Source organism: Mchenga conophoros, linkage group LG23, assembly GCF_057382185.1.
Source record: "Mchenga conophoros isolate Kocher_MC1m ecotype Shallow Benthic linkage group LG23, M_conophoros_male_GT1.1, whole genome shotgun sequence".
In the NCBI taxonomy this organism is placed as follows: domain Eukaryota; kingdom Metazoa; phylum Chordata; class Actinopteri; order Cichliformes; family Cichlidae; genus Mchenga; species Mchenga conophoros.
The window spans coordinates 14,197,521-14,222,362 of NC_140547.1; the positions used below are offsets into that span (position 1 = coordinate 14,197,521).

Genomic DNA, 24,842 nt, shown 5'->3' on the forward strand with positions numbered 1-24,842 from the left:
TAAAATGTAGAGCCAAAGCTCCACCTTGGTTTGAGACATCTGTACAGATTGTGCATGCTCTCATACTTACACAGGATTTCTCAGCCATATGAATATGAAGCTCAGGTGGCTGTTTATTGCAGTGATGTGAACTTCAAAGAAATTAACATTTTCAGAAAAAGTAAATTCAGTTGCTTTGAAAATGCAATGTGTACTTTGGTCCATGCTGCTTATCTTGACAGCAAGACCGCTTGCAAAAGAGATTAAGACTTCCTGGTTAAATAAAGATTAAAAAAGAAAAATCATTCAGGTATTTTTAAGTTGAGCATTCACCATTGAAACTATATACACATGACAGTAAATAAGTTTAGGTCCACTGAACCAAAAACATCTAACTGACGTCTTAAACGTAAAGTAGTAAACGGGCACCAATGTAAGCACAAAGCCACAAGAAGTCTGATTCAAATTATGCTTTATTTGTTAGGTTTTTAAATGGAATAACATGAAGACTACATGAGTGTATTCAGGAGCCTGGCCCTGACGACATCCTACACAATAAATAGGAATAACATACTGGATGTTAAGTGTGCAGCAGAGTCTGCCTCTTACGCGCACAGAATGCCTGATGGTTCGGAGATTACCTCCATCATCACTTTCTCTTTAAGCTCCAGAGGCGGGGAGGGGGAGGGAGGTGCAAGTAGGACTGCACGCTTGGCTTCACCACAAACACACACACACACACACACACACACACACACAAAAAAAATAAACACATCACACACACAGAGCGACAAGATTCCAGTCTTCTTAAAAATATATAAACCAAATAATACCATGGATTCATGTAAAACACTACACTACTATCTGTGCAGCTCCCGTTCGTGTAAAAGTCTGACATGTGGCAAGTCATCCTCAAACAATTACTTAAAAATATGTTCTCTTTAGCTTTTAGAAGGAAAATCTGCAAATTTCACAAAGTAAACACTAGAAAAAAAAATTGTTGCGCAGCATGTCCTCAAGTAGTAAATCCCTATGGGTCATAAAAACAGGAAACATGAGATATTAAAAGAGAGAAACGTAGCACCAGACTGACCTTAACGCTGCCTAACTAACCAGGCGCATAAAACACAACAGCTCCCTTTTAAAAGTTTCAAACACTGATTGCATTCTCCCACTCAGAGCAAATAAAGCAATCAGGTCTGGCCTCAGAGTATAGAAAAATACTGCCCACAACAAATCCGCTTCCTCGCAGCAGCGTGAATTCCCTAAAACTTCCCAAATCATCGAGTCTCCCACTTGCTTCAGCATCTCATTACCTTCCCGTTCACCTCTTCCTCACTAATGCCCTCAGCGCTTTCAAAGTACAGTTTAGAGAGCACATACAATTTGCAGTACCTTCATTCCCCACATACTGTATTTCATCTGTATCCCAGTCAGTCCCGGTACAGTACTGTACCCAGTAAAGCTTCAGTCCTTCAGAAAACCTGAATTTAAGCCCTTTGTGTTGGTCCCATAAAAACAGCATCTCCCATCAGTCTATGCGATCAAAGAAACAAGAGCACAACATATGCAGGAAAAAAAAAAAAGCTCATAATGTACACCTCTCCCTTTCATTATATCCTGTATAGTGGGACAAATGTTACCATTTACATCATTAATCAAGCAAAATGCAGAGACCATTAGAATCAAGAAGAAAAATGTTAACACTTGAAACTGGCAGTATCTTTCATTTGTTAATGTTTAAATGTCTATTTCACATAGAAATGACACCGACAAGTCTCTGATGCCCCAGAGGCCCAGCCTCCAGATACACGACGCTCATTTCAGTTTCCGTTGATCTCCATGGGACCTCCTTTAGGTATGAGGAGGCTCATCCTGCCTGCAGTGCTGGCTGCACTTTTGATCACCTCCATCCATCTGTGAAGAGCAGACATGCTACTGTAATCTGATGGATGAAGAACTGCACGGTTGGAGGAATCAACTGACCTGAATCAACTTACCTTTCAAAGGTGTACTCGCTCTCTGCTCTGAAAAAGTATACGTGAGACTTGAACTGAAGTTTGAAGACGTACTCCTTGTGAATGCTGTCCGATTCCTCGGGCGTGCTGACCGTGTAGCCGAGCAGTGGAAGGCTAGCCAGCGGGAAGTCGTCCTGCAAACGAGACATCGACAGACACCTCAGTGACGTGCTTTTACGTGGGCTCGATCTTTGTCACAGATCTATGAGGGCTGACCTGATGTGTCTTATAGAAGAACAAGCAGAAGTTGGTGAAAACGACCCAGAGTTTCTGCCAACCGTTACTGTTCTTGAACTTCCTCAGGAGGTAACCCGAGAGCTGGTTCTACAGAGGAAAGAGGAGAATGGAACAAGGTTAGACACTGATGATTGCTAAAATTAAATGGATTTAATGCTGGAGTTTAAAGTTTCATTCATGTGATCTGTAGATAATGCATGTTTGTGTGTTAATTCTAAGGTGAAAGAGTTAATGCATGCTGGCGCTCTGAAGGTGGAGTTTGATCTGTAGTAATTATAACAGTAGTTTTGTTTTGCTCATGCACGTCCATGTGATACACGGCCTCACTAACCCTGCGTTTCATCAACAAGTGGTTGTAACTCGGCTGTTTTTGCTAATGTGCTTCTGCGTTAGCTGCCAAGAAGACTATTCAGTTTGTTCACCATTACCATGGTGATTTAACCAGGTAAAGAGAGACCTTCCTGGCACAGTAAACTCTGGCTTGCCAACACACAGCCCTCAGCTCTGATTTGCATCTAAAAATTTGAAACCGCCACCATCTTAGTCCAACCGAGGAGAGATACAAGCATGAGCATATCAGTTCTTGCTTAAACTCTGATTCAGATTTTGATTTACAAAACCCAAACCTTAAAAAACAAACCATTTTTGCTTTCATGCTTCTGTTAAATTTTTATATAATTCTATTCAGTACACTAAGGAGTCTACCCAACAGGGAGATTAGCCGTGGAGCTGTTTTTCTTTCTGACACTTGGAGACTGAAATAAATATCTGGCATTTTTAAAATGCTAAAACACTTTTCTAGTTTTCCTGACCAAAGTGCTTAAAATTTCATTACCCAATGTGAGGCTCAAACACAACCCTTGAATAAAGAGTCTCAAGCTCCACAGCCTGGCTCCTTCGCTCTGCTTCCAACTTCTCAATCTGGTATTTAAAATATATGCATTTTCCGTTCTTCATTATCTAAATGCTCGTGTTGCCTTCATTTTTGCGTGCTTTACTTCTAATAATTCTTCTATTTAACATTATTTGTTTTGGTAGGAAGATCCAAACTGAAATGGAGACTTTAATTTGTTTTGAATGCATCTCCTGGGACACAAAGTAGCAATTCTAGCAATAAATTGACAAATAAGATGTTTGTATTTCTTGGAATTCCAACATCACTCTTCATCAATTCTAACTCTTTATGACTTTAGGGAGGGAACACGGTCACTGTGTAGCTCAGTATTCTCTTTCGGGTCAGTGGATCGAGTACCTGGTTCATGCGGAGGTAATCAGTGAGAGAGAGGTTCTGGTTTCGGTACCAGCAAACATGTGTGATGGTATTTGGTCTTTGGCCCTGACCGAGGAGATAGCGAGGAGGAAGTTCTGGTGAGATAGCCGGAGAACCAAAGACTGGAGGAGGTTGAAGAGAGAGAGAGAGAGAGGCGGGGAAAAAAGGAACAAGAGGGTGCAGAAAAAAGTGTTAGCATGTTAGCTCTGAGAAGTGGAAAGAAGAGCATGTTAGGAAATCCTTCAGGTCTGTGGGGTGAAAAGCCAGTGTCAGAGGAAGGTTCTTGCATGCACATAAAGAACAGAAGATGATCTATCAAGGAGAAATTGACTGTTAGAGCCTTAAAGAACTTAAAATGGAAAAAGGTGGAAAAAATGAGCATTTAAAAAAGGCGTTAAAGGGTTCAGAAGAAAACAGAATGCAAAGCCATTTCCGCTCACTCCACTGATGCTGGTATGAAGATGGGAGGTTTGATGTACGTGCTGTTGGTGTGTGTCGTGTGCATGCTGGTGTATGTAAATGGCAGTGTTTGCATGTAATTTGGGGCAGGGGAGGAGTACCTCCACAGCCAGGCTGTGGTCAGACATAGACACACTGGTGTTGCGATGCCAGCACACATGCATGGTTGTGTTGGCACGGTGGTGCGTCTGCTTGTCCAGTGAAGTGCGGGAGGAGTTCATGTCATCCTCAGACTCCTGCTCCAGAGAAACCTCGTCGGACGACCCTAAGGGGGGAGGATGGAGGACAGGAAGTTGTGTAGAGGAGAGGAGGGGGAGGGATTAACAGTACGTTTGGGGTGTTTGTGTCCAAACGGGATTTTCTGCTCACTAAGCTGAGAAAAAACTCAAAATAGCCACAAAAACACACATTTACACTCAAGGCTGTGTAGGTATCGAGTTTAAAAGAAAACTTACGGTTGGAGCGATCGCTGAGTCCAGCGTCAAGAAAGATGCTGGATTTCTCTTGAGACTTCTTGGCCATGTCGATAGCCAAGTTCAGATCCTCAATCCACTTTCCCATCTCCACTTTAGAGCTGAAATCACAAACAGACAAATTACGGCGTTGCGGACACTTTTTTAGAGAGAACTGAGGATGATGTAACACATTATTGGGATACTTCCAGTTTATTATAACAGGGTTCTTCGTTTCTGTGCTTTTGGCCTGAATTTGTAGAGATTTTAAATCAAGACCATAAGAACTTTAGAGATGTAAGAATGTGGTGATGTGGCCAATGAAGTCTGACAGGCCAAAAACAACATAAGCCACTTTACTTTGAGGAAAAACCCACCAAGTATTCAGACTACTATACTAACAAGGGCAGGTCAAGGCAAACCAGAAACATGACTCTTATACTGATGGAAGTTTACAGTGGATGGCTCAGGTAATGATGTTTATATTACAGTGAACACACATATTTATCACTCGTGCCAATAAAAGGAGCAGTATTTGACTGGATTCAGGCACCTGGTGTTTGCTGAAGGTTCACTTAGAACACCTGTTTGGATCTGCATTAGATTTACTTGCATTTATTTGATGTTTATTTGTGATGGTAATAATTACATGGGACTGGAAGTACATGATACACACAAATGTGCTGTTCACTGCATGCACAGTCACATGCCACTACTCCAACTTCTCCCCTTCCTAGTCTTACCTGGCAGCCACCACAATGGTCCTCTGAGCAGAGTAAATGGTGAAGCAGTGAGGCACCGACCATTCATTTTCACTTTCTTCTACCTATAAGCAGAAAAAGGAAACTATTAAAAGAAAGCAAAAATGCAAGCTAGATGGAGGAAACGGGTGAAATCCAAATAATGTTCTTCACCATGAATGGTTTCAGATCAGGAGCAGAAAGGGAGAACAAATGTAAAACGTCTGGAGTCACAGCGAGACCTGGGAAAGAGCCTCTACTGAAGCATCTATGTGTCTGGAGGTAAACTGTGGTGTGGTCATCTTATCTTTCATATCCTAATGATATCCATGTGTAAGTCAAAACACACATCACCGTGCCCTGCTGATAGTTCACCCTTGTATTTATTTGTATAGAATTATGAGTAGTTATGACAGGCAGAGGCCGACATGTCTGTGTGTCTTGAGTAAACACTGTATATTTAATTAAAAAAAAAAAAAAATGGATGTAGCCATTAAGACATCACCCATTGATTTGTGATCATTTTGGCAGTCACCACCTCAGTGTTTTGAACCTGTACAGATGATGGAGGGGTGGATCTGACTGAGAAACCAGCAGAAACTTCTCCATCACAAAGTCGTCACACTGAATTATTCTTCAAGTCTCAGTTCAAGTAAAATAGCTGATAATTTAGTAAACATGTGTATTAGGTACACAGGAGTGTGTAATGCTGTCATAAGTGAGAAGCAGGCTCATTTTCTCAGATTTCTATGCAGCATTACTTCTTTTTGGAATCAGAATCACTGCCCCCTGCTGGCCATTAGAAAGAATGCAAGTTTAGGCTTTAAACATTTGCTTCATGTTTCAAAAGCTGAGGCTATTTCCATTTCTTTTTATATGGAGTCTATTGTCTTGAGATGAGCTTTTTGCTTTTTCTACATGGGCATGGGAGGAAAGAAGGGTCGGTTTGGGCATCCAAGCTGGCAGAGCTCAGAGGACTTACCGGTGCATCCAACACTATGAGCTGCAGCCAGAAGCAAAGCAGAGACATGTAAAGTTAGGAGACCCTCACCCTCCCTTCTCAACACTTTGTGTGTCAGAAGAATTGGAGTACCTGATTATGAGATGTTAGCTTTTGTGTAAACCTAACTACAGAGTCTTATTGGGAGCTTTAATGGTTAAAACAGGATGGCAGAGGTTAAGAGAAGAGACTGCAGACTCACTATCATGCCATGAAGGGGCAGCTGTCCATGGACTTTGAACTGATTGGTTGCTGTAACACCTTTGCTTGTGTAAAGGAGCATGTCAGAGAACTGAAAAGACATGAAGGCAAAGATTAAAAAGTGCTAACAATGATTAGAAGCTTTAGACGTTAAGTGGAAGTAGATTTTGTTTTTAACTAACCAGGAAAAACATCCTCTGCTGTAGCCCCTTTTTGGTGAGCTTGTACAAGCACCCCTCTCGAATGAACTCCTGTAAAAAAAATAAAAAATAAAAAAAGACAACCTTGTTAGATTGTATGCACTCATTTCCTGCACTTCGCTCTGTGCCACTGCACCCACCCTGCCTGGTGCAGTCAAGTTCTCGATGCCGATCAGGTCTCTCTGCAGCTCTGTGAGCTTCTGGAAATTCTCCAGCCGGATAAGACTGCTTTGAAGCTGAGTGGCTATCTCCGCCACTTCCTTCAGAGCCTCTGTATGGGAAGACAAATGAATAACCAGAAGATGATACATGGCAGACTTATCACATTCCTGCTACAGTGACGACCAAGTAAAGTGGAAATGATTTTCCACATGAATACCGTTTCCTTTGAAAGTTTTAATATTTCTCTTACACATTAATATATGATGTATTAATCTTGTCTCAAAGAATGAATAAAACTAGACTATTTCACTACAAACCTGCTTGTGATAACACTCAAAGATAGTAAATATACTGAAGCATTTCCAGATTAATAGCGGTAGTCGTAGCGTTTTCAGTGGGAGAAACGTTTGTCACTCATCCAAGCGTCTTTAGTGTCAGCTGACTGCAGCTTTCCCCACCTTATAAACTGTACATTTTCATAATTCATATTATACAAATGTACTACATATTATATAATGCATATGCAGTGAATAAACTTGTGAATACTTGATTGGGTGAAAGTAAGCGGTCTTCACCAGAGGGACAATGTGCTCTTGCTGCATGCTACCATTTGCAGTTCCCTTGCTTACTACTAGTTGATGCATTCGAATGTTACAAAGGACTGATGCTGTGAGATGGTGGGGTATTATCATCACCGTCATGACGTAAAAGAAGCTTTAGAAAACTCACCCTTGCAGTCGTCATAATCGCGGTGGGCAGGGGAATAATGCTTGCACAGTCTCTCCAGGATTAGCTTGTAGTGCATGAGTCGCTGGATGGGCTTGAGCAGGAATGTGTTGAGGGGCAGGTAGCAGACCTTCTGCAATTCAAACTCTTTGTAGACTGTCTCCAGCTTCTTCAGCCTCTTGGAGGCCTTCTCCAGCTCTGTTAACACTTCATCGTGTTTCTGTAGATAACTGGTGAATTCCTGGAGACCAAACGAGACTCTGGTCACTCTGTTTGTCAGCCAATTGTGAAAGAATAAATAAACATGTTAAACTAACTGAAGTTGTCCTACCTTAAGGGCACACATGTTCTTCAGCATCACGTCGCCAATCCTCTGGTAGTCTCCTTTGACATGAGCATTTGAACGCCCCTCCCTTAGGAAAAAACAAACAAAAACATGTACGGAGTTTCTTATTAGTGAAGCTCCTGCCTGATGAAATGGTGTTTCTCTCACTCTCAAACACAGAACTTTTTAAATTGCAATGACGTCACTCCCCAGTTACAAAATCCAACTTCCAAGGTACATTGAACACCCACAACCAGAAGCACCTACCAGAGAGCCAGTCTCTGGTCCAATTCCTTCAGGAAACCTCGGTGGAACTCGTAGATGGGGTCGATGTTGGAGAACAGGAGGGTCATCAGGCCTTCGGGCATGGCGTTTTCTTTGATCACAGCACTACGGAACCACTGGGAATAGCCAAACGCAAAAGTCCCGTTAGTACATGGGTGTGAATGAAAACGGCAAGTCTGGTTTAACGCTTGCTGATGCTGAAGAAAAGTGTCCCAACTCTTCTTCACAGCGTCCTTCCCAAAAGCAAATCTCGTCTCTATGTAGTTATTTAGGCAGCAATTCTGAAGGAGGATAAACTTTATGTCTCAGTAACCATGAAAATACACTGCATGTGTTGAATCCCCAGTGAAACCTGATTGCAAAAAATTCAAGTTTAGTAAAATTTGCTAAGTTTGCATGTGCAAAGTTTCATCACAGCTTCATTAACCATCAATCCAAAGCACTGCTCACGCCACCAGAGCCCTGAACAAAGGCCATGCTAATTCACACTATGCTAGAAAAAGTACATGTCGACTACAAGCATAAATGCCTTTAAGGGGAGCAGTGTTACAACACATCTGGCTTTCTGAGATTTCATTCTGATGCCAGTGTCCGTCTCTCTCTCTCTCTCGTCATATATTGGTACAGAATTAAAAGCATGAGGATTTTATTCCAAAACTTGACATTCAACCTATGAAAGCACCTGACGCTGACTCACTATACATTAAGGAGAAATGGGAAAGAGTGTGTTCGTAAGATTAGCCAAAACTATTCTACAAACAATGGTATGGCATTTAAAATAGAAGGCCTTTTATTTCTTTATTGGACTTCAGAAAATATAAATTATAGGGTTTGATGCCAGTTTCGCATCTTAAGGACTGAAGGTTGAATTACCCAGTAATATAAAAACCCCAAGAAAAACATCCAAAACAATTATCATCATCAATATGCAACACACTGAGTTAGACTCAATTTTACACATGGAAACACTGCATGTGCATGTATTATGCAAAATGATATCATGTTAATAGAAGTTCATACATGCATGACACAGCAGAACTGCACAATTTCAGATTGATTACCCATTTTTGCTCCTACAGCTTTTGTTTATGTATTTTTTATTGATTTTGTCCAAATGTCCTTAAAGTTTCAAAAGAAAAACTTACCACAGTGATGACCTCGAGGTCCTTCAGGTATGTTCGCTCTGTGGTCAGAATCTCTTTGGCAATGAAATAGGCCTTATCGGTGGGATATCGCTGCGGTGAGAGACATCAGTTAACACTCGTGCTGTCAAAAAGAAAACTCAAAACTTTTAAGCAAAACTAACTTTCCCTCCACTGAAAAAACAAACAAAACAAACAGAACACCCCCCCAAAAAAACCTCCCATCCCATTGTTAATTAGAGGGACTGAGTGAGTGAGTGAGTGTGTACTCTGTGCTTTAGGGTTGTGAGGCAGGTTGTTGGAAGGATTGGCATGTAAGAGGTGTACCTTCCTCCTGCCTTCCTCCTCCTCCTCTAGCCTGGCATTGCTGCCCACCTCGCTCAGGATGGGGCTTTGCAGGGGCGACGGGGTCTGGCCCGGCAGGCTGAGGTTCGACATCTGGAAGGAGGGCGACAGGCAGAGGGGACCTTTAGAGGCGACGGGGGAGAGCTGAGGGCTGTCCACCACTGAATCTGTGGAAGAGGGAAAATTTAAATTATAAAATGCTTATCTTTATATCACCTTATATTGTGTCAGATTTCAGTAAAAGGATAAAAACAAAGACGGGTTAAAAAACTAATTATACAGATTAAACATGAGCTTTTCAGGGCAGAGCTTAAGACAACCAAGACCTCTGCGTGTAGTTGACCTCCTTCAGAAACCGTACGCAACTATTAAAATTGATCTTCATCCAAACCATTTTTTCCACCCCTAAATTATCTCATTTCCTATTAAAGAAAAAACAAAGCCACAGATTCTAACAAATCCAAGTTCATCACACACAAGCCACAAATAAAGGGAAGGCAACAAAGGCAAGTAATAGTTCCCACATTCCCCCCCCCCCCGCCCTGGTTTCAAACGCCCTCTACGAGGAAGACAAACAGTAAGCTACACAGGCTCGATTCACGGCAGAGAACCGGCTCTGCTGCTTTTGTTCTGCACAGAAAATCAGGAGACAAAACAAGCAGATGAAACGCCAGGTCATTATCTTAACAGAGTCATGGGTCACCACAGCTGTTCTTCCACTTCTATTAGAGAGGGAAGGGGGGGGGGGGGGGGGGGGGGGAGGCTGGGAGGAGAAAGAAAGAAAGGAAAAAAAAAAAAAAAAAAAAAGACCGCTCCACGACTCACTACTCGACCCGGAAATAATTGCTCATGCAAAGAGTTATCAGGAATGCGGCCTGTCTGGAGGGCAAACAGTTGTTTATAGTTTATTTGAAGTGCCCCCACCACAGGGACTGACACGAGGGGAGGAGAGGGAGCGGACGTCGGGCTCCACAGCGGGAGGATGGGGGGGGTTTGCTGTGGAATGACTTGGCACAAGGCCCGTCTAAACAGAGAGCGCGAGCACACACACACACAGCTGGAATTAGGTTGAGGAATCTTGTGTACAAGTCCGACCCAACCCCCAACAGCATGTGCGTCTGTTGCCTCAAATATGACGGGAAACTGCTGTATATCGAATTCTTCCTCTAATAACGTTAGCAGGATCCCTGGAGTGTCATGCGATACACTCTGAACACACCAGGGAGTGGTGTCAGTGTAGGATATTAATGAGTCAATGCAAACATTTTGGCTGAATGACAGATTTGTGCGCAATAAAAAACCGATTTGTAGTTGTTCCTGCAACTAAAACACCGTCAGGATACAGCAGCAGATATATTATATGCAACATACGTAAACTTCATCCTCCACGTTCTTGACCATTAAGCTAATATCCAACACCAAAAGGGTTTGTGTTCCACCATTACTACTCCTTTGAGTTTAATCTGCAACTTTAAAGAATTTTAAGTCTGACATTCATGGTACCCAAAAGTGATTACTTTATTCTTTAAAGTAAAAACATACAAAACATTAAGTACAGGCTGTTTATGATTAGTAAAAATATACATGTTCAGGATTAAGGTGTGATTACTTTGTGTCTAAGTGCAGGTTAGCTGGTTATAATTGTCAGCTAGTCGTTAATGAAAACTTTAGTTAAGTGGGAAGAATCACATGGTAGAAAAAAATAAAAATAAAGAGCCATCAAGACAAATCCTCCAGATCAGAAAACTCTGAAGCAAAATACGATTACTCCATGGTGACACAGAAACACCCGTCCACACCCGTGACTGCAGAGTCTGCAGAAACACTTTGGGTGTGTTTTGCCCATCCTTCAAAATGACAATGAGGACAGATGAGATTTACCCATCTGATGTCTACTGATTACAAAAAAATAAAGACAAAAAAAAACTGCATTGAGGTGCAAGTGCTGCACACAACAAAGGAGATTCTGTAAAATGTACAGAAAAATCAAGTAGAATTGAGTTCGGGCACATTAAAGAGATGAAAATCAAAGCTTGTATCATCGTCATCTTAGTTGGGTTAAATGTAGAATCAGCCCTTACAAATCCTTACACCAGATATATCTCAGTCGAGCAAACATTACAGGGAAATATTCTGTCCACACTGATGTGTTAATAACCCGACATGCCTGGATTTTTCCTATAAAATTACTTAGAAATGTGCAAAAAAAACCAAAAACAACCCTGTTTCCTAAAAAAGTTATCAAAAGGATTTCCTGTAAGTTTTTAGGTCTGATCAAATGTTTGAAAAGGTGCTTCATTGCTCTGCTTTCATTTGTTAATCAAGAAGTTTAAAACACTAAAGCCTTACATACAAACAGGTGATACATTCATTCTGTAGAAAGTGGTGCTAACGGCGCACTTAATGGCTCATCAGTACACCGTTTACATTCTTTTTTTTTTCATGTTGAGCTGAGTTAAAATGTTAGCTGGTGTTGGCTTTCTAAAAATATAATTATATAGACATTCTAAACCTATCAAAACAAAAGAAAACTACCACAGCTGGGGATTTTGGGATGTGAACAATGCTGACTTTCGCCAGCAGGTGGCAGCAAGGTACAAGTGGGGCAGGGAAAAAAAAAAAAAAAAAAAGACTTAATGGCATGCCCTGTGTTTTTTTTTTTTGTTTTTTTTTTTTTTTTAAAAAGGGGGGCTTTAATATTCATTTGAACAGGGACTAATATTGGTTTCATTTTTCAACCCTGAGATTAGACACAGATTACCATCTACCAGAAAACTCTACACTGCCCAGTAAGTGCCAGATATTATTTTTAAAAACAAACAAGTAGTTAAGAAGTTAAATGCTTGTTAAGTACTTTAAGTACATTTAGCTCATTTTTATTCCAACCTGTAGGTCAGGACAGAATTTTCTTTTTAAAAAGTAGAAAATTATTAAAAATTCTGCATTACTTACAAGCTTAAATTATCTGAAACCATCATCTCAAGTGATCAACTTTACACACAGAAGAATAACTTTTCCATTAAACACTCACTATTCAAGTGGAAGGTAATTTGGATAACTTGTCCTATGCTAATGCGTACATTAGCGTTTTAACAGGAGTCATGTTGTGTCTTAAAAAGATAAAGCTTCCAAAATAAATGCTTTTTTCCAAAATGCATTTCAATATTTTCTCTTAAAAGGCTAAATGTTACAGAGAAGACAACTGTAAAAGAGATGGCATTCGAGGCTCTCGTAAAAATAAGAGCCAAATTCCATGAGAAGATAGAAATGATGTTAAAAATAAAAGAACCTCCTCAACCAGACAAGGCAGGAAATAAAAGCTAAGATTATAGCACTGCCTGCAACTAAAGTTGTGTATGGGGAAGGTCAAAGTGAAATGATGTGGTGTCTTCACTGAGAAGCCTCAAAGTTCAGGTGATGGCGATGATGATGAAGAAGAACCCATTTTTTTCAACAACTACAAACATCTTTTAAGTGCTGGTTCAATGGTGAAATGTGCCGAATTATGCTTCAGTAGGAAATCTGCCATGTAGCCAAAAACTCCTCTTAACCTTTCACATAACCAGACGTGCACCTCTTGAGAAATGCAGCCCGCAGAGACTGATGTGGAAGGTTATGGTGTAGGGTTAAGAGGAGTTTCCGGTTACCACACAGATTTCCCGCTGAAGCATAATTCAGGTAATATAATGTCATCTCTACATTTGGACAGCCCTAGACTGTCTTCAAGTGCTTTACATTTTAACATGTGGGGATCCAGAGGGGTCTGCTAGTGTCAGAGCCTGCAGATTGTGACACTGCAGGAGGAACCCCTCGATTCCACTGTTTCCCGTCAAAGGATTGCTATAAAATAGGTTCTGCTCAGGGGGAAGGACGCTGTCAGAGCCCCAGTCGGAGTCTGAATCTGAGCTACCATTCCCTGAACCCTCTGTGGCAGTGGGCGGGTAGCTGAGCTGCTCCAGCTGCTCCACCAGGTCACTGAACTGCACCGCGGAGCTGCTCTCCGAGCGCACAGAGTACGCTGGGAAGTTGACCATGGAGCTGGCCTCCGACTGGATGTCAGACCCAGGCAGGCGAAGCGAGGAGGTGTCAGCGCCTCCGTAGCCCGCTGACATGGACTCCCCTGCAGAGCTGAGCCCCAGGTTATCCAAGGAGCTGCACTCTGAGCGGTTGTTAACCAAAGAACTAGTCTCAGAGTGACCTACAATACTGTCAGGGAAGGGATTGGGGTTCCCATTCAGATCTTCAATTCCCACACTAAAGAGCCGGTTTTTGCTAAGCTCTAGTTCCTCCATTAAATCAAAGTTATCTACTTTATCCTCCAGCCCATAAGAGTAGGCCTCAACACCCCCGGCATAGAAGGAAATCTCAGTGGGATCGTCATCAATGAACTCCTCAGTAACCTGCAGTGGTGAGCTGGACAATGAGAACATGGGGTTCTGTTTAGTACGCAAAAGCTCTGCCTCAAAAGCCTCAGGTGTAAAAAACCCCGTCCTCTTCCCTCCACCCCACTTGGCCCCACGCTCATTATCCTCATTGCCATTTTTGGAGGGCTGTGACTGAGCAGTGCCACTCTCTGAACACACAAACAAGGGGCTGCAGTGTCCTGCTGCCTGATTGCTGGGGGCACCTTGAAAAGCGTAGGGTGACGGGGAAGTAGGCTTGATGGGCTCTTCCTTCGGAGGGCTGGGGGGTCTGGTGGCTTGCAGAGGGGACTGAAGCTGCTGCTGCTGAGAAGGTGCTGGAGACTGACTCAGTGCGGTCAAAGGCTGGGGCTGAGGTTGGCGTTCTGTTAGCGGGAAAACGCTAGGGATGTGCATTGACTGGAAAGTCACGGCTGCGGAGGAAGACGAGCCCGGGAACCTGAGACTGTCATTGAATGAAAAGCTCTGAAAAAAAACAAAGCAACACAGAAGAGAGACACAAAAAACAAAAAAAAAAACAAAACCAGAGAGAGGACAGCAGAAAGAGATAAAGGGAGAAAAAGATCCGTGTTAGCTTATCCATTAACCAAATCTATGGCTGTATTATCACCACATGTTGCAGTATTTACCTGTTTTGGCACATCGGTTGCGAGGGATCGAGCTGACATTCTTACTTTACTGTTCCTTCTGAAAGAAAATAAGATCTCCATGTCATCTTGTAACAATTACCGTTATGATTTTATGCAGATTTCTCTTCCAGTGGATGCTTAAGAAGAATTAGAAAGAAACGGCTTCTCTTTGTGATAAATTGTGTGTCTAAACTCAAACACACACACATACCTCTGGTAAGGGGTCCGCTTTGCTCCATTTTCCCTGACATATTCCACAAGCTGCTTCTGGGTCCTTCCGCTGGCAGAAAGAGTTTTAATTAAACCACTTCAATGTACTAAACCAGTAACAGTGACACATGGCATTATTTTTATGTCTTTAGTCAATACCTGTATCTGAAAGAGGAGCCTCTAGTGAAAAGGACAGCTTTGGATTTGGGCTGTGGGTGGTCAAACAGTCGGAAGAATGAGTGGTACTCAACGCAGATCTTCCAGAAGACTTTGCACTGGTCTCGACTGCCCATCAAAAATTCAAGAGTGTCCTGATGGGGGCCCTAAAACAAAGATTAATAAAAAGCAGAATGCATACAGCCATCTGGTCTCAGTCTCAGTGTATATGAAATCTAAGATTGAAGGACACTGAAAACACTTACATGGACTTCTGGGTGAAGCTTGATCAGGAAACGTTTTCTTTTGAAGCTCAGTTTGCGAATCTTGGACCAATTGAAGGTATTTATTTTTGTGTGGCCCTGAGAGAGAAATACAGGTGGAATAAAAGACAGACACAATCATCAGTAACACTGTTAGGATATATGCACAAGGAAGACATTTGGATTTAGAGCAGCAGTCACCTGAAAAACCTGCAGGCCCATGTGAGCGACAGAGAGGTTGATCTTGGTGCCTTCGCGATCAGCTGCTGGGTGGAAGCGGACGCCGTACATTTCCAGTTTACGGGCGATCTCTAGGATCTGGAAGTCTGATTCAGCAGGAGTCTGCCCCCTGGTATCAACAACATAACAGAAGTTATTAATACTCACTGTAACAGCAGGTCCTCTACGTGCTGTTCTTACAGTGCACAGGTGGAAGGGTTCCTGACAGGTTCAGATTTATGTGCACATAAACAAACCCTTTTTTTGGCTCTACGTTCTGTGTAACGTGCTGGCTTTATACACAGCAGATTTAACAAACAAGAGAAAGATACTATGATGGGCCTAATGTAGAGTAGGGCCCGTCACAGATTTGTTTCCTGCCAAATTCAGTAAATAAAAATTACTGTGTTTCAGTGAAGGAACTGAGACCTCCCAAATAATTGCATTAGCACTGAACAAGCTAGATGCCAATTACACCCCATTATGGCTTGTTTAGCACAAAGACAATGCCTCTGTTAATCACAGTCAGTGCTTACACTACAGATTACAGCCAAGCAGCTCAATCGCATTTGTTGCAACAAAATTGGGAGATGAGCTAAAAAAAAAAAAAATAATAATAATAATTTCAGCGCATTGTCAATAGAATCACAGTCACCGACTCAGCCGTGACGCTGTCATTCAATCCAAATGTACAATTTTGATCAGGCGGAAGTTATACTGTAAATGTCAAATTTACTGATATGAATGTGAAGTCGTTTTGTGTTAACAGTGTTCCCACGTAGTTTCAGTCCTTGGGAACACCATTTTTAGCTTTCTGGCTGTTACCGATTAAACTTGGGTGTTTAAAATAAAAAGCCTAGTGCCAGAGGGCTTAAAACGCTGCTTTTTAAAAATCTTCCCATCCGTGTAGTGAAATGATTAAAAAAAATAAATCATTTTGTAGTATCTCATGTAGTGTTTGTAATTTAGCAGCTTTGAGTTGCTCTAGATCACTTGTATAAACACACCAACATGTCACCTTACGGTCTTGTGATTCACATCTTCCCTTAATCAAATTAACTGTCTACCCCATTAATTTATTGAATTATTTCTCATCAAGTTGGGCAATAATCATACAGCATTCAAAGTGTTCGGTTTAACACTACACTATAAATACGTACAGTTAAAGAATAAAAAATAAAGTTACCACATAAAATTGAAACTGAGCACGACAGCATGAACTTTAGAGCGAGCAGCGCGACCTTAAATCCCTTATAATTTCGAGGATTTTAGTTATCTAAAAATGGTGTGATTACAACCAAAAAGCATGTTAGAAAGACATATCCATCCAATCATCACAGTCTTCTAATTTTGTTCATCTGTTAAGCAGTTAAATCTCCTTAGGGCCCTCCCCTGCCCTACTGGCCTTATGGCTAATAGACCGGCCAGAGCAAAGGATTAGGCCAGGGAGCTCGTTGCTTGTGCTTCCACGCTGGCAACCAAGGGAAGATTAGCAAAAGTCTTTAGAGCTGCCTAACACACTGGGTTGAAAAGAGTCCCCATTGGCCACAGGATAGCACTGCTTTAGCATGGGAGCCAATGATGGGAAAAGTGGAGTGAGAGGTTTTGTAACACGCTGAAAACTGGGAAAAACCCTCACTGTGGTTTGTTTAGCAAGAACACTCAATAGTCACACTTCATTGACCTCATTACAGTAAACCGTGTTAAACATCATTAAAAGAAAAAGAAAAAAAGTGCACTGCGCCTGGGTGCTAAAGTTTCAAGATCAGTTTTCAGGAAATTACTATTTATTCGAGCTCATCCAGAAACAAACACCTGAACAAATAAACATGTTGAATAAGTCTCCAGCATCTTCCTACATAAGGGCCTTATTTCTTTATAGTCGTACAAGGCTGGTTGAGGGCGGTCACACTAACAAATTGTTTTCACACATGAATTTTAAGCTATTTCGGGTGAATATGTGTTTCTTTTTTCTCCTCCCCACATTTACTAGTGGCACACAGCAGGAACTGGCATGCTTGAGAGGAGTTTGCACTGCTGGAAATACTCTGTGGGGCTGTCTGGGTAACGCATGCAGCAGGGACAACATGATTCCCAAACGTAGCAGTGAAGCCTCAAACATGCTCCTCTACCAGATGTTTTGTAGAAAAGTGCAGGGCTACAGTGCAGTGGAAGAATGGCTACAGACAGCCAAACATGAGTAATCACATGGGATGGTTTTATGTAAAGCTTAGGAAGTGACATTTAAACACATTTTTATGCCCAAATAGCTGGAACCCATTTAGAGAACGGGACAAAATAACCAAGAAACTTTATACTCAACATGCTGGAGTGTTTAGTCAAATGCTGAACACTCACAGTGACTCTTTTCAGAATGGTTTATGCATGTCTGAATAAAACCAGGGAGACACAGTAATGCAGAAACTCAGATGTCTGAAAGAAGCAACACTTAACAGGCTGATGCGGGTGTTACAGTTTCCACATCAGCGAGGGACCACTTCGATCTGAGTGACGTAAATGTAGTCATCAAGCAGAGAGCGCAAGGCTCCGTCTGCACGCTCCGTCTTTAGGCAGACTTGGAAAGAGACAATACAACATAATGACTGCTTGCCTGTGGTGACTGCAGCTGTCTGTTTGCAGCTGAGTATAACCCCTGCCTGTCAAACCAACAAGGCTATGAATCCCATGTCTTATATAGGCCAATGGTACATTCCATACAAGATGCATCTGGACTTTTGGGGCTCACTGCTTTGGTTTTGTTTACTTTGCAAAAATGCGTTTCACAAACAGTCACACAGCCTTGATGCGGATTCTGCAACATGTGCTGCAGACAGCACAGAGCGCATTATAAAAACACAGCCAGAGTCCATCTGCTGGAAAAATTGTGCGATAACAGGCTTGCACAAAGCATACTTCTCAGCATGTTTCAATATTAGAACACGCACACGCTGATAACGACAACATGTGTCGCCAGCGGTGAGCTATGATCACCGACTGCTGGGTTGAAGCAGGGGGAAAGGAGCTAAAATGGTTCGTTTCAGATAGACGATCGACTGTAGGGTAACCCAGTACAAGATAAAAGAAACAAAACCTTTTTGCTGTGACTCATGCAAAGCTCCACAAGAAGAAAAGGTCTAAATAAATGAGCCAGTACTACAGTACGTGCTGTGCGTGTGCACTTTTAAGAGGAAAAGCTAAAATCATTTGTTTAATTTGAAGCTTGCATCTCATCTGCCAGTGAAATAAACCCGTGCTATTTTTCATCTACCAGTATGAAAATTCAGCTTCTTATCATCCATACCAATCATGGTATCACAGTGATCGTTTGCATTTCCCCTGCATCCTCACTGCAGGCCAATCTAACAAACCCACAATATGATGGCAATGCCTGGAAGCGACTTCGATGTCACAGTTAACTTGTTTCAAATCGCCTCAACATGTGGTCATCTGGAGAAAATAATGAACTGCATTTATTCTCAGAAGTGCACAGTCAGCAGCTGCATCAGAACAATCTGCAGGCGGCTGGTCTACCGTGAAAGTCGCTACATGACCGTCTGAAGAAGCTGAAAGTCTGGCTGACTTTAATTTTGGTAATGACATCAGGAACACGGCTCGCATCCCTGTTTATGTTTACAGGTCAGATTCAAGTATTCTGAGTGCGCGAGGAATGCGAGAAAGGAAAGCAGCCATAAACCGAACTACAGGAGTCAGACGGTTAGAGCAATTTGGAAAAGAGGGAGAAAGATTTCACTTAGACAAAACTTACAGGTGCCTGCGATGGAGCTCCATGATCCGTTCTTGTACTTTCTCTTGGTAAGGTAACAGCTTGTTTATCCTCAGGTATTCCCTGTCTGCTGTGTCATCGTAGTCGCCGATCTCCGCTGTGATTTATGGAGAGAAAACGAAGCGAGACTACGCTCATTTCAGGTTTTAACAGATTGTTTCTATTCTTTTCTGACCTGTAGATTTGCTATTACTTTAGATTATAGCTCACAAATGATTCCCTACACAATTTGCTGCAAATTACCATAAGAATTGCTTTTTGAATCTAGACATTTGCGCTTTCTCATCTGGTCTCTTAATACCATTTTTAAAAACCTTTAAGAGGAGGTATAACACACTGAACCCTGGGATTTTTTTTTTTACAGAGTATAAGAAAATACTGAAAAGAACCTTTTAAGATCTGTGGTTTCTGTGAACAGGATTATGTTCTGAAACAAATCGAGCAAACCAGTTACTAGAGATTTTACAAGTGCTCTTACTACTGCATAATTTAATTTAGTCTGATAACACTGTCGGCTTTAACAAAAACAGAAAGAACTTACATTGGACAAGGTGAGAGGCCAGCAGGGCACCAGTATTTTCTGTGCAGATCAACCTGCCCTCCATCAGATCCCTTTTCATTTGCAGGGAGAATAAATACCTAAAGGAGAGGGGGGAAAAAAGCATGTGCACACACACACACACACACACACACACACACACACACACACACACAGTCATAAGCTAAGTGTCCATCTATTTATGTTCATGAGAAGTAAATAAGCACAAACTAAGCTCATCATGGATTAAGCATCTTTAGGAACCTTAAGTGCCATTTAAACAAATAACTCTTGGAAAAACAACGATCACAAAGTTTTTAACTGCAGAAAAAGTAATTTTAAAGAAGACAAAGCATAACAGAGCTTCTATTTAAAAAAAAAAAGAAAAAGGGGGAAGAAAAACAGAAACCATGTTCCTCCAGCTCCTCATACAGGTAGAGATAAAAGTGATATTCAAAAGGAAATTACAGTCACTGACCGGGTGTACTCCTCCTGCAGCTGACCCGGATCGGGGGGAAAGAATTTCACTGACAGTCTAAAAAGCGTATTTGCTGGTCCTGTAAACGCACAAGCAGATTATCAATGCCCAAAACACTTTATTAGGTGGATTCAGAGCTAAGAATCAGCCTCACTTACTTCTGACTTGTTTTGAAATGGGTTTTGTGGGTTCCAGCCAAACCTAAAGAGAAAAAAATAAATAAAAATAATAGAACATAATGTGAACTATAACTTTGACAGGTGGTGGCAGGATAACTTCAGTGACTCCCTTGTAACACAGCGACTGTTTGCTGCTTCAGCCCCATTTGAAACAGAAGAGAGATGTCACAATGCTGTTGGCAAAACACTGGCTTCAGTGTAGGAGGCTGCTCAAGCCGTACATCTGGGGCTGATTGAGGGAGGAATGCGCTCGATCCAGACAGACATACTGAGAAATTGGTATCAGCTGATTGCTGCCTGAATTCTACTCAATTCCTAGTCACACATGTGCCAGTTTGTATATAAATTTCTATTAAAAATGAAAAAAAGCTTTCTGGTTTCTGCTTCTACTCCAATTCTACTGGCTAACCACACTTGAGCAGGCTTTGGTAAATGGTCAGTGTAGAGCATAAAAGAGGGATTACATTTGCCAAAACATTCCTGAAACCATCAGCTATCATCTGATGTTGTTTTAAGTTTAAAAACAAATAAATACATAAATAAAAACCTGCATTTGACCTGGATATCCCATAGCTACACTTGAACTTTAAAAAAAAAAAAACTACCCACAAAGACTGACTAGTAGCAATGGGCTGGTCGAGGAATGTCACTGAAATTTAGAAAACATTGGGGACATCAACTATAAGGACAACATTAAAGTTAGCGTCAAGCCAACTACACAACCACTGCGCAATCAGTGATGGGTGTGTCGCTCGATACGTGGGCAGGATTACATCAGCAGACTCGCTGATTGGTTCTGGAAGTGTACAAATGCATGTGTAGAAATAATCAGAGGCAAAGTACTGAAACCATATCTATGGGAAACCCAACGAAATGAGTAGAATGCAAGTATTCCAAGTATTGATTTACCAAACATGTAATAAGCAAACCCTTCAAACACACGAGCTTTTCAAATGTGCCAATTTGAGGCTTATTCTCATCTTACTCTGCAGCACTGAATATCTGAGGATTTTGGACTGTTTTCACAGCTTTTTTTGGTACGTCATTTAAAATCCCATGGTGCAGTGGTTTACACATTTGTCTAACAAGCAAAATATGCCCAGATTGATTTTGAGAGGAGACATAAACCCCTTATTGTTGCTTGAGGAAGGCCATCCAGTGTAAAAATCTGCCAAACCAAGCAGGATTTAGAAACTTCAGATATGTAGTGCCATCATGAAATTTGGGGGAGACTACTCCTTAAACAATATCTGAACGCCACTTTGACCATTTTCCCTTCAAAGTCACCTTGTTCACCTGGAGACCTTTTCAGGTTCTGCTACCTTTCTGAAGTCACTCCTGTTTGAAAAGTTGTACATTTTGGATTTCATCCAAGTTCTCAAATGTTGTGCAGACAGCAAACAACAACAACTCTACTTTCATGCCCAGGATCATCGCTGGTGATCAAACTGCAGTCCACAAGATGTTCGTGGAAGAGTCTGCAGTGCATGAGGAAGATTGACGCCATTAACCCTCTCCCCATAAGTCACAGGACTTGTTTAGCTCTGCTTTAACACCCTTTGGCATCTGGTGGAGAAGATTCTATATAAGCAGAAGTAAAACAATCAAACCAATGCTATTCACATGAAGTGCCTCTCATTGACTTCCACACATTTCCATTACAGCCATTAAATGCAAGTTTAATGGATGTAGAGGAGATCAGGTGAGCAACACAGAGCCTCAAGATCAACGAGACTGAACAGGACCTCTGGAGTGATATAGAAACAGCAGAGGTGCACACAGGGGGTGACCCCGTGGGACAGATTAGCCCAATTCAAATTAGTTTTTGGTTTTATGAGTACCGAATTCAGTCCTCACAGCTGGGAAGCTTTAACAAAGCGAATGATTCATGACTCGGATGATTAATCATGAAAACATTTTCCAATTATTTGTTAAACTCTCAATATATTATTATTCTTCTGAGTAAGAGCTTCCTGAACGATGAAATAACTGATGAGGACACAGCAGCTACTCCCAAAAGAATCTCAGTGTGTGCCCTGCTGGGTCACCGATAGTTCATGACATCAGCTGCAGCCAAGCTTCCTTCATACGCTCAGTAAAAATTCACTATGCGTAAAAGATTTAGTTTGTTAATGGAAGAAGCTCCTTTAAAAACCAGACTGCAGAGCAGCAAACGTAGTGTATATTTAAACACTGTATAGTTTTCAGTCCTCGGAAAGCTGAGCGTACATGAGCAAAGAGGCCGCGGTGCGTCTTATTAAACAACACTGGCCTCATTCTCTTTGAAGAAGATATATAGTGGGCTCCATAACTCCTCTCTGCTGCTTTACAAAAACTGCTAGGTGGTCTTGAATTCCACTTATGTTTCTGGAAGAGTAAAACAATGGAAAGTCTGACATGTGTATATGAGCACTGCTGCCAGACAAGTTAAAAATATTCCAAAGTAATATACTACTCAAGTCCAGAGAAAACACTACCTCACTGTTTGCATTGCTGAAGAAGAGCAACTAATGACTTATAAGTCCATGTTGTTCCCCGAATGCCCATCCTGTTGTCATCAAGCATTTTAAAAAGTTTGCCTCAACCAATCAGTGCACAAGTCAGCTCCTCCATGTCCAATGTGTCCGCTTCAAACAGGAAATGGAGATGTACGTACCCAGTTCATCTGCATGTTCTGAAACTCGAGGCCAAAGTAATCACTCTCTATGAGGTTGCCTCTGTGGAAAACCTCAGAGAGAAGGATCTGTCCAAGAGCCTTTGGCTGAAAGAAAAAGAAGAAAAGCAGAAGAATTTCATCACTATGTCAACACAAAGATTTCAGAAGTTCTGTGACAATAGATCTTATGAGAAGCGAAAGTGCATTGCTTTAAAAGACAAAATATTCACAAAGATTCCACAGATGGAGAGCATCATCAAAAACCAATTTCAACTAAGCCCGAAGAGAACGAGGACACGCTTGTGTTCAAAGCGAGCGCTGAATAAATGCCGTCTGCCTGTGTGGTGCAGAAAATATTCGCAGCTGTAAATGATCCACTCCATTGTGTGTTTTATGGTTGCGTATGTTCCATCTGTCGATTTAAATACTTTTTCTCGACTTGGATGAGTGTCTGAACTTACTGTATTTCGCCGTTTATCTGGGCCTGAGAAGTGTGCATGCGGGAATTCTGCACAAGTTTACCATCTCAATGCTCTGGGGTTTGCTTTCACTAAATGAAGAACTAATTACTATGTATGAAGAACACACTGCACTTGAGGTTTGGAATCCTAGCTTGCGATTTTTTGAGAAAATTATAGCCTGAAACATCTGGTTGTAATGTAAAATAGTATTTTTAAAAGCCTTATAAAAAGTACTGCTTTGCATTGGCTAAAGTAAAGGATTACAACTCAAAGCATGCCAGGAGATTTACTGTAGTCGGTCTTTTCATTACTTTGATACAATCACATGTTCTGCATTCAGAAAATCTATAAATTGCAGGTGAAACCTACTGACACAACATCCATAAATTTAGGAATCTCTTGTAAAATTCCCCCTTTTTCCACACATTCAAGGTATCTGATTCCAGCTGACCTCAAACGGAGAACAAAAAATGGTGTGTTAAAATACTTTGTCTGGGCTGCCTTTGAGTGCAGGCCAAACATACGATCCAGACAACGTCAGCGAGATTTTTTGCGCAATGACTCGGGAGCCAAATGTAAGGAACGCTTTGAGGTATTTTGTCAATTTGACTCATTCAGTGAGTGCTTCATTAACAAAGTTATTAGAGCAAAACCAAATCTTCCCTGTGGTTAGACAATGTTTCCATACACTAATCCTCATTTCTTCTCAGTGTTCTTGAGGTTTACCATGTACACCTCATCCTGTTACAAGTCGGGGGAAATTCAGTCTAACCAGCAAACAAAGTTTGAAACCACACTGTCAAACAGCTACAATCAGCCTAATCACCACACGATTAATGTTTAGGTTTAATCAAACAGAACTGAGGCCGCTAGTTCGACAAGAAACCCAGAAGCAGTTGGCAGGTTTGACCTGCTGAGGATTATGTTCTCAATGCAGTAGCCATGAGCAAACTATTTAATGCCATCTTTTTCTTGGCACTTTGTCATTGTGTTACTCATTAACCCTCTGCTGGAATTGTGAACGTGTGTTTTAAGAGCACAGTAAGATCAAACTTTGACATGTAGCATTATCTTTTACAGTCAGACAGGGAGGGATAGCATTTTCTCATTGACCCAGCTAGCCTCTTTGCTAGCTGCCAGGTGAAGCCAGGCAGCTAGCAAAGAGGAAAGGGTACAGCTACTGCACATCATTCCCCCCCTAAGAAAGTTCTTTCCAGCATCACTGCAGTGAAATTCCATGTAGCCCGCAGATAATATTTTCCCCTCAACCAACTTCCTCTTATGCTGTCCAATTTGGTTTATCTCTC

At 41.6% G+C, this 24,842-nt stretch overlaps 1 protein-coding gene across 3 annotated transcripts in view; it reads right to left on the reverse strand.

The window, feature by feature from the left end:
• Nucleotides 1-436: 436 nt before the first annotated feature.
• farp2 (FERM, RhoGEF and pleckstrin domain protein 2) overlaps nt 437-24,842 on the reverse strand; it is a 30,397-nt gene continuing 5,991 nt past the window's right edge. Inside the window, exons 3-28 of one of the 3 annotated variants that reach the window (XM_085264090.1) lie at nt 23,075-23,179; nt 20,398-20,440; nt 20,240-20,318; nt 19,765-19,862; nt 19,206-19,320; nt 15,422-15,569; nt 15,224-15,319; nt 14,961-15,124; nt 14,803-14,871; nt 14,592-14,649; nt 14,169-14,427; nt 9,572-9,708; nt 9,200-9,289; nt 8,037-8,170; nt 7,776-7,857; nt 7,448-7,685; nt 6,697-6,827; nt 6,539-6,607; nt 6,358-6,447; nt 6,138-6,158; nt 5,159-5,241; nt 4,419-4,537; nt 4,065-4,228; nt 2,214-2,321; nt 1,980-2,131; nt 437-1,896 (exon numbers count right to left, since the gene is read on the reverse strand). In XM_085264090.1, coding sequence (XP_085120216.1) covers nt 1,803-1,896; nt 1,980-2,131; nt 2,214-2,321; nt 4,065-4,228; nt 4,419-4,537; nt 5,159-5,241; nt 6,138-6,158; nt 6,358-6,447; nt 6,539-6,607; nt 6,697-6,827; nt 7,448-7,685; nt 7,776-7,857; nt 8,037-8,170; nt 9,200-9,289; nt 9,572-9,708; nt 14,169-14,427; nt 14,592-14,649; nt 14,803-14,871; nt 14,961-15,124; nt 15,224-15,319; nt 15,422-15,569; nt 19,206-19,320; nt 19,765-19,862; nt 20,240-20,318; nt 20,398-20,440; nt 23,075-23,179 — 2,946 coding nt within the window. In that variant the 3' untranslated portion in view covers nt 437-1,802. Of the gene's footprint in view, nt 1,897-1,979; nt 2,132-2,213; nt 2,322-4,064; nt 4,229-4,418; nt 4,538-5,158; nt 5,242-6,137; nt 6,159-6,357; nt 6,448-6,538; nt 6,608-6,696; nt 6,828-7,447; nt 7,686-7,775; nt 7,858-8,036; nt 8,171-9,199; nt 9,290-9,523; nt 9,709-14,168; nt 14,428-14,591; nt 14,650-14,802; nt 14,872-14,960; nt 15,125-15,223; nt 15,320-15,421; nt 15,570-19,205; nt 19,321-19,764; nt 19,863-20,239; nt 20,319-20,397; nt 20,441-23,074; nt 23,180-24,842 lie in introns of all 3 variants that reach the window. The other 2 variants (XM_085264087.1, XM_085264088.1) reach the window with 2 other exon arrangements.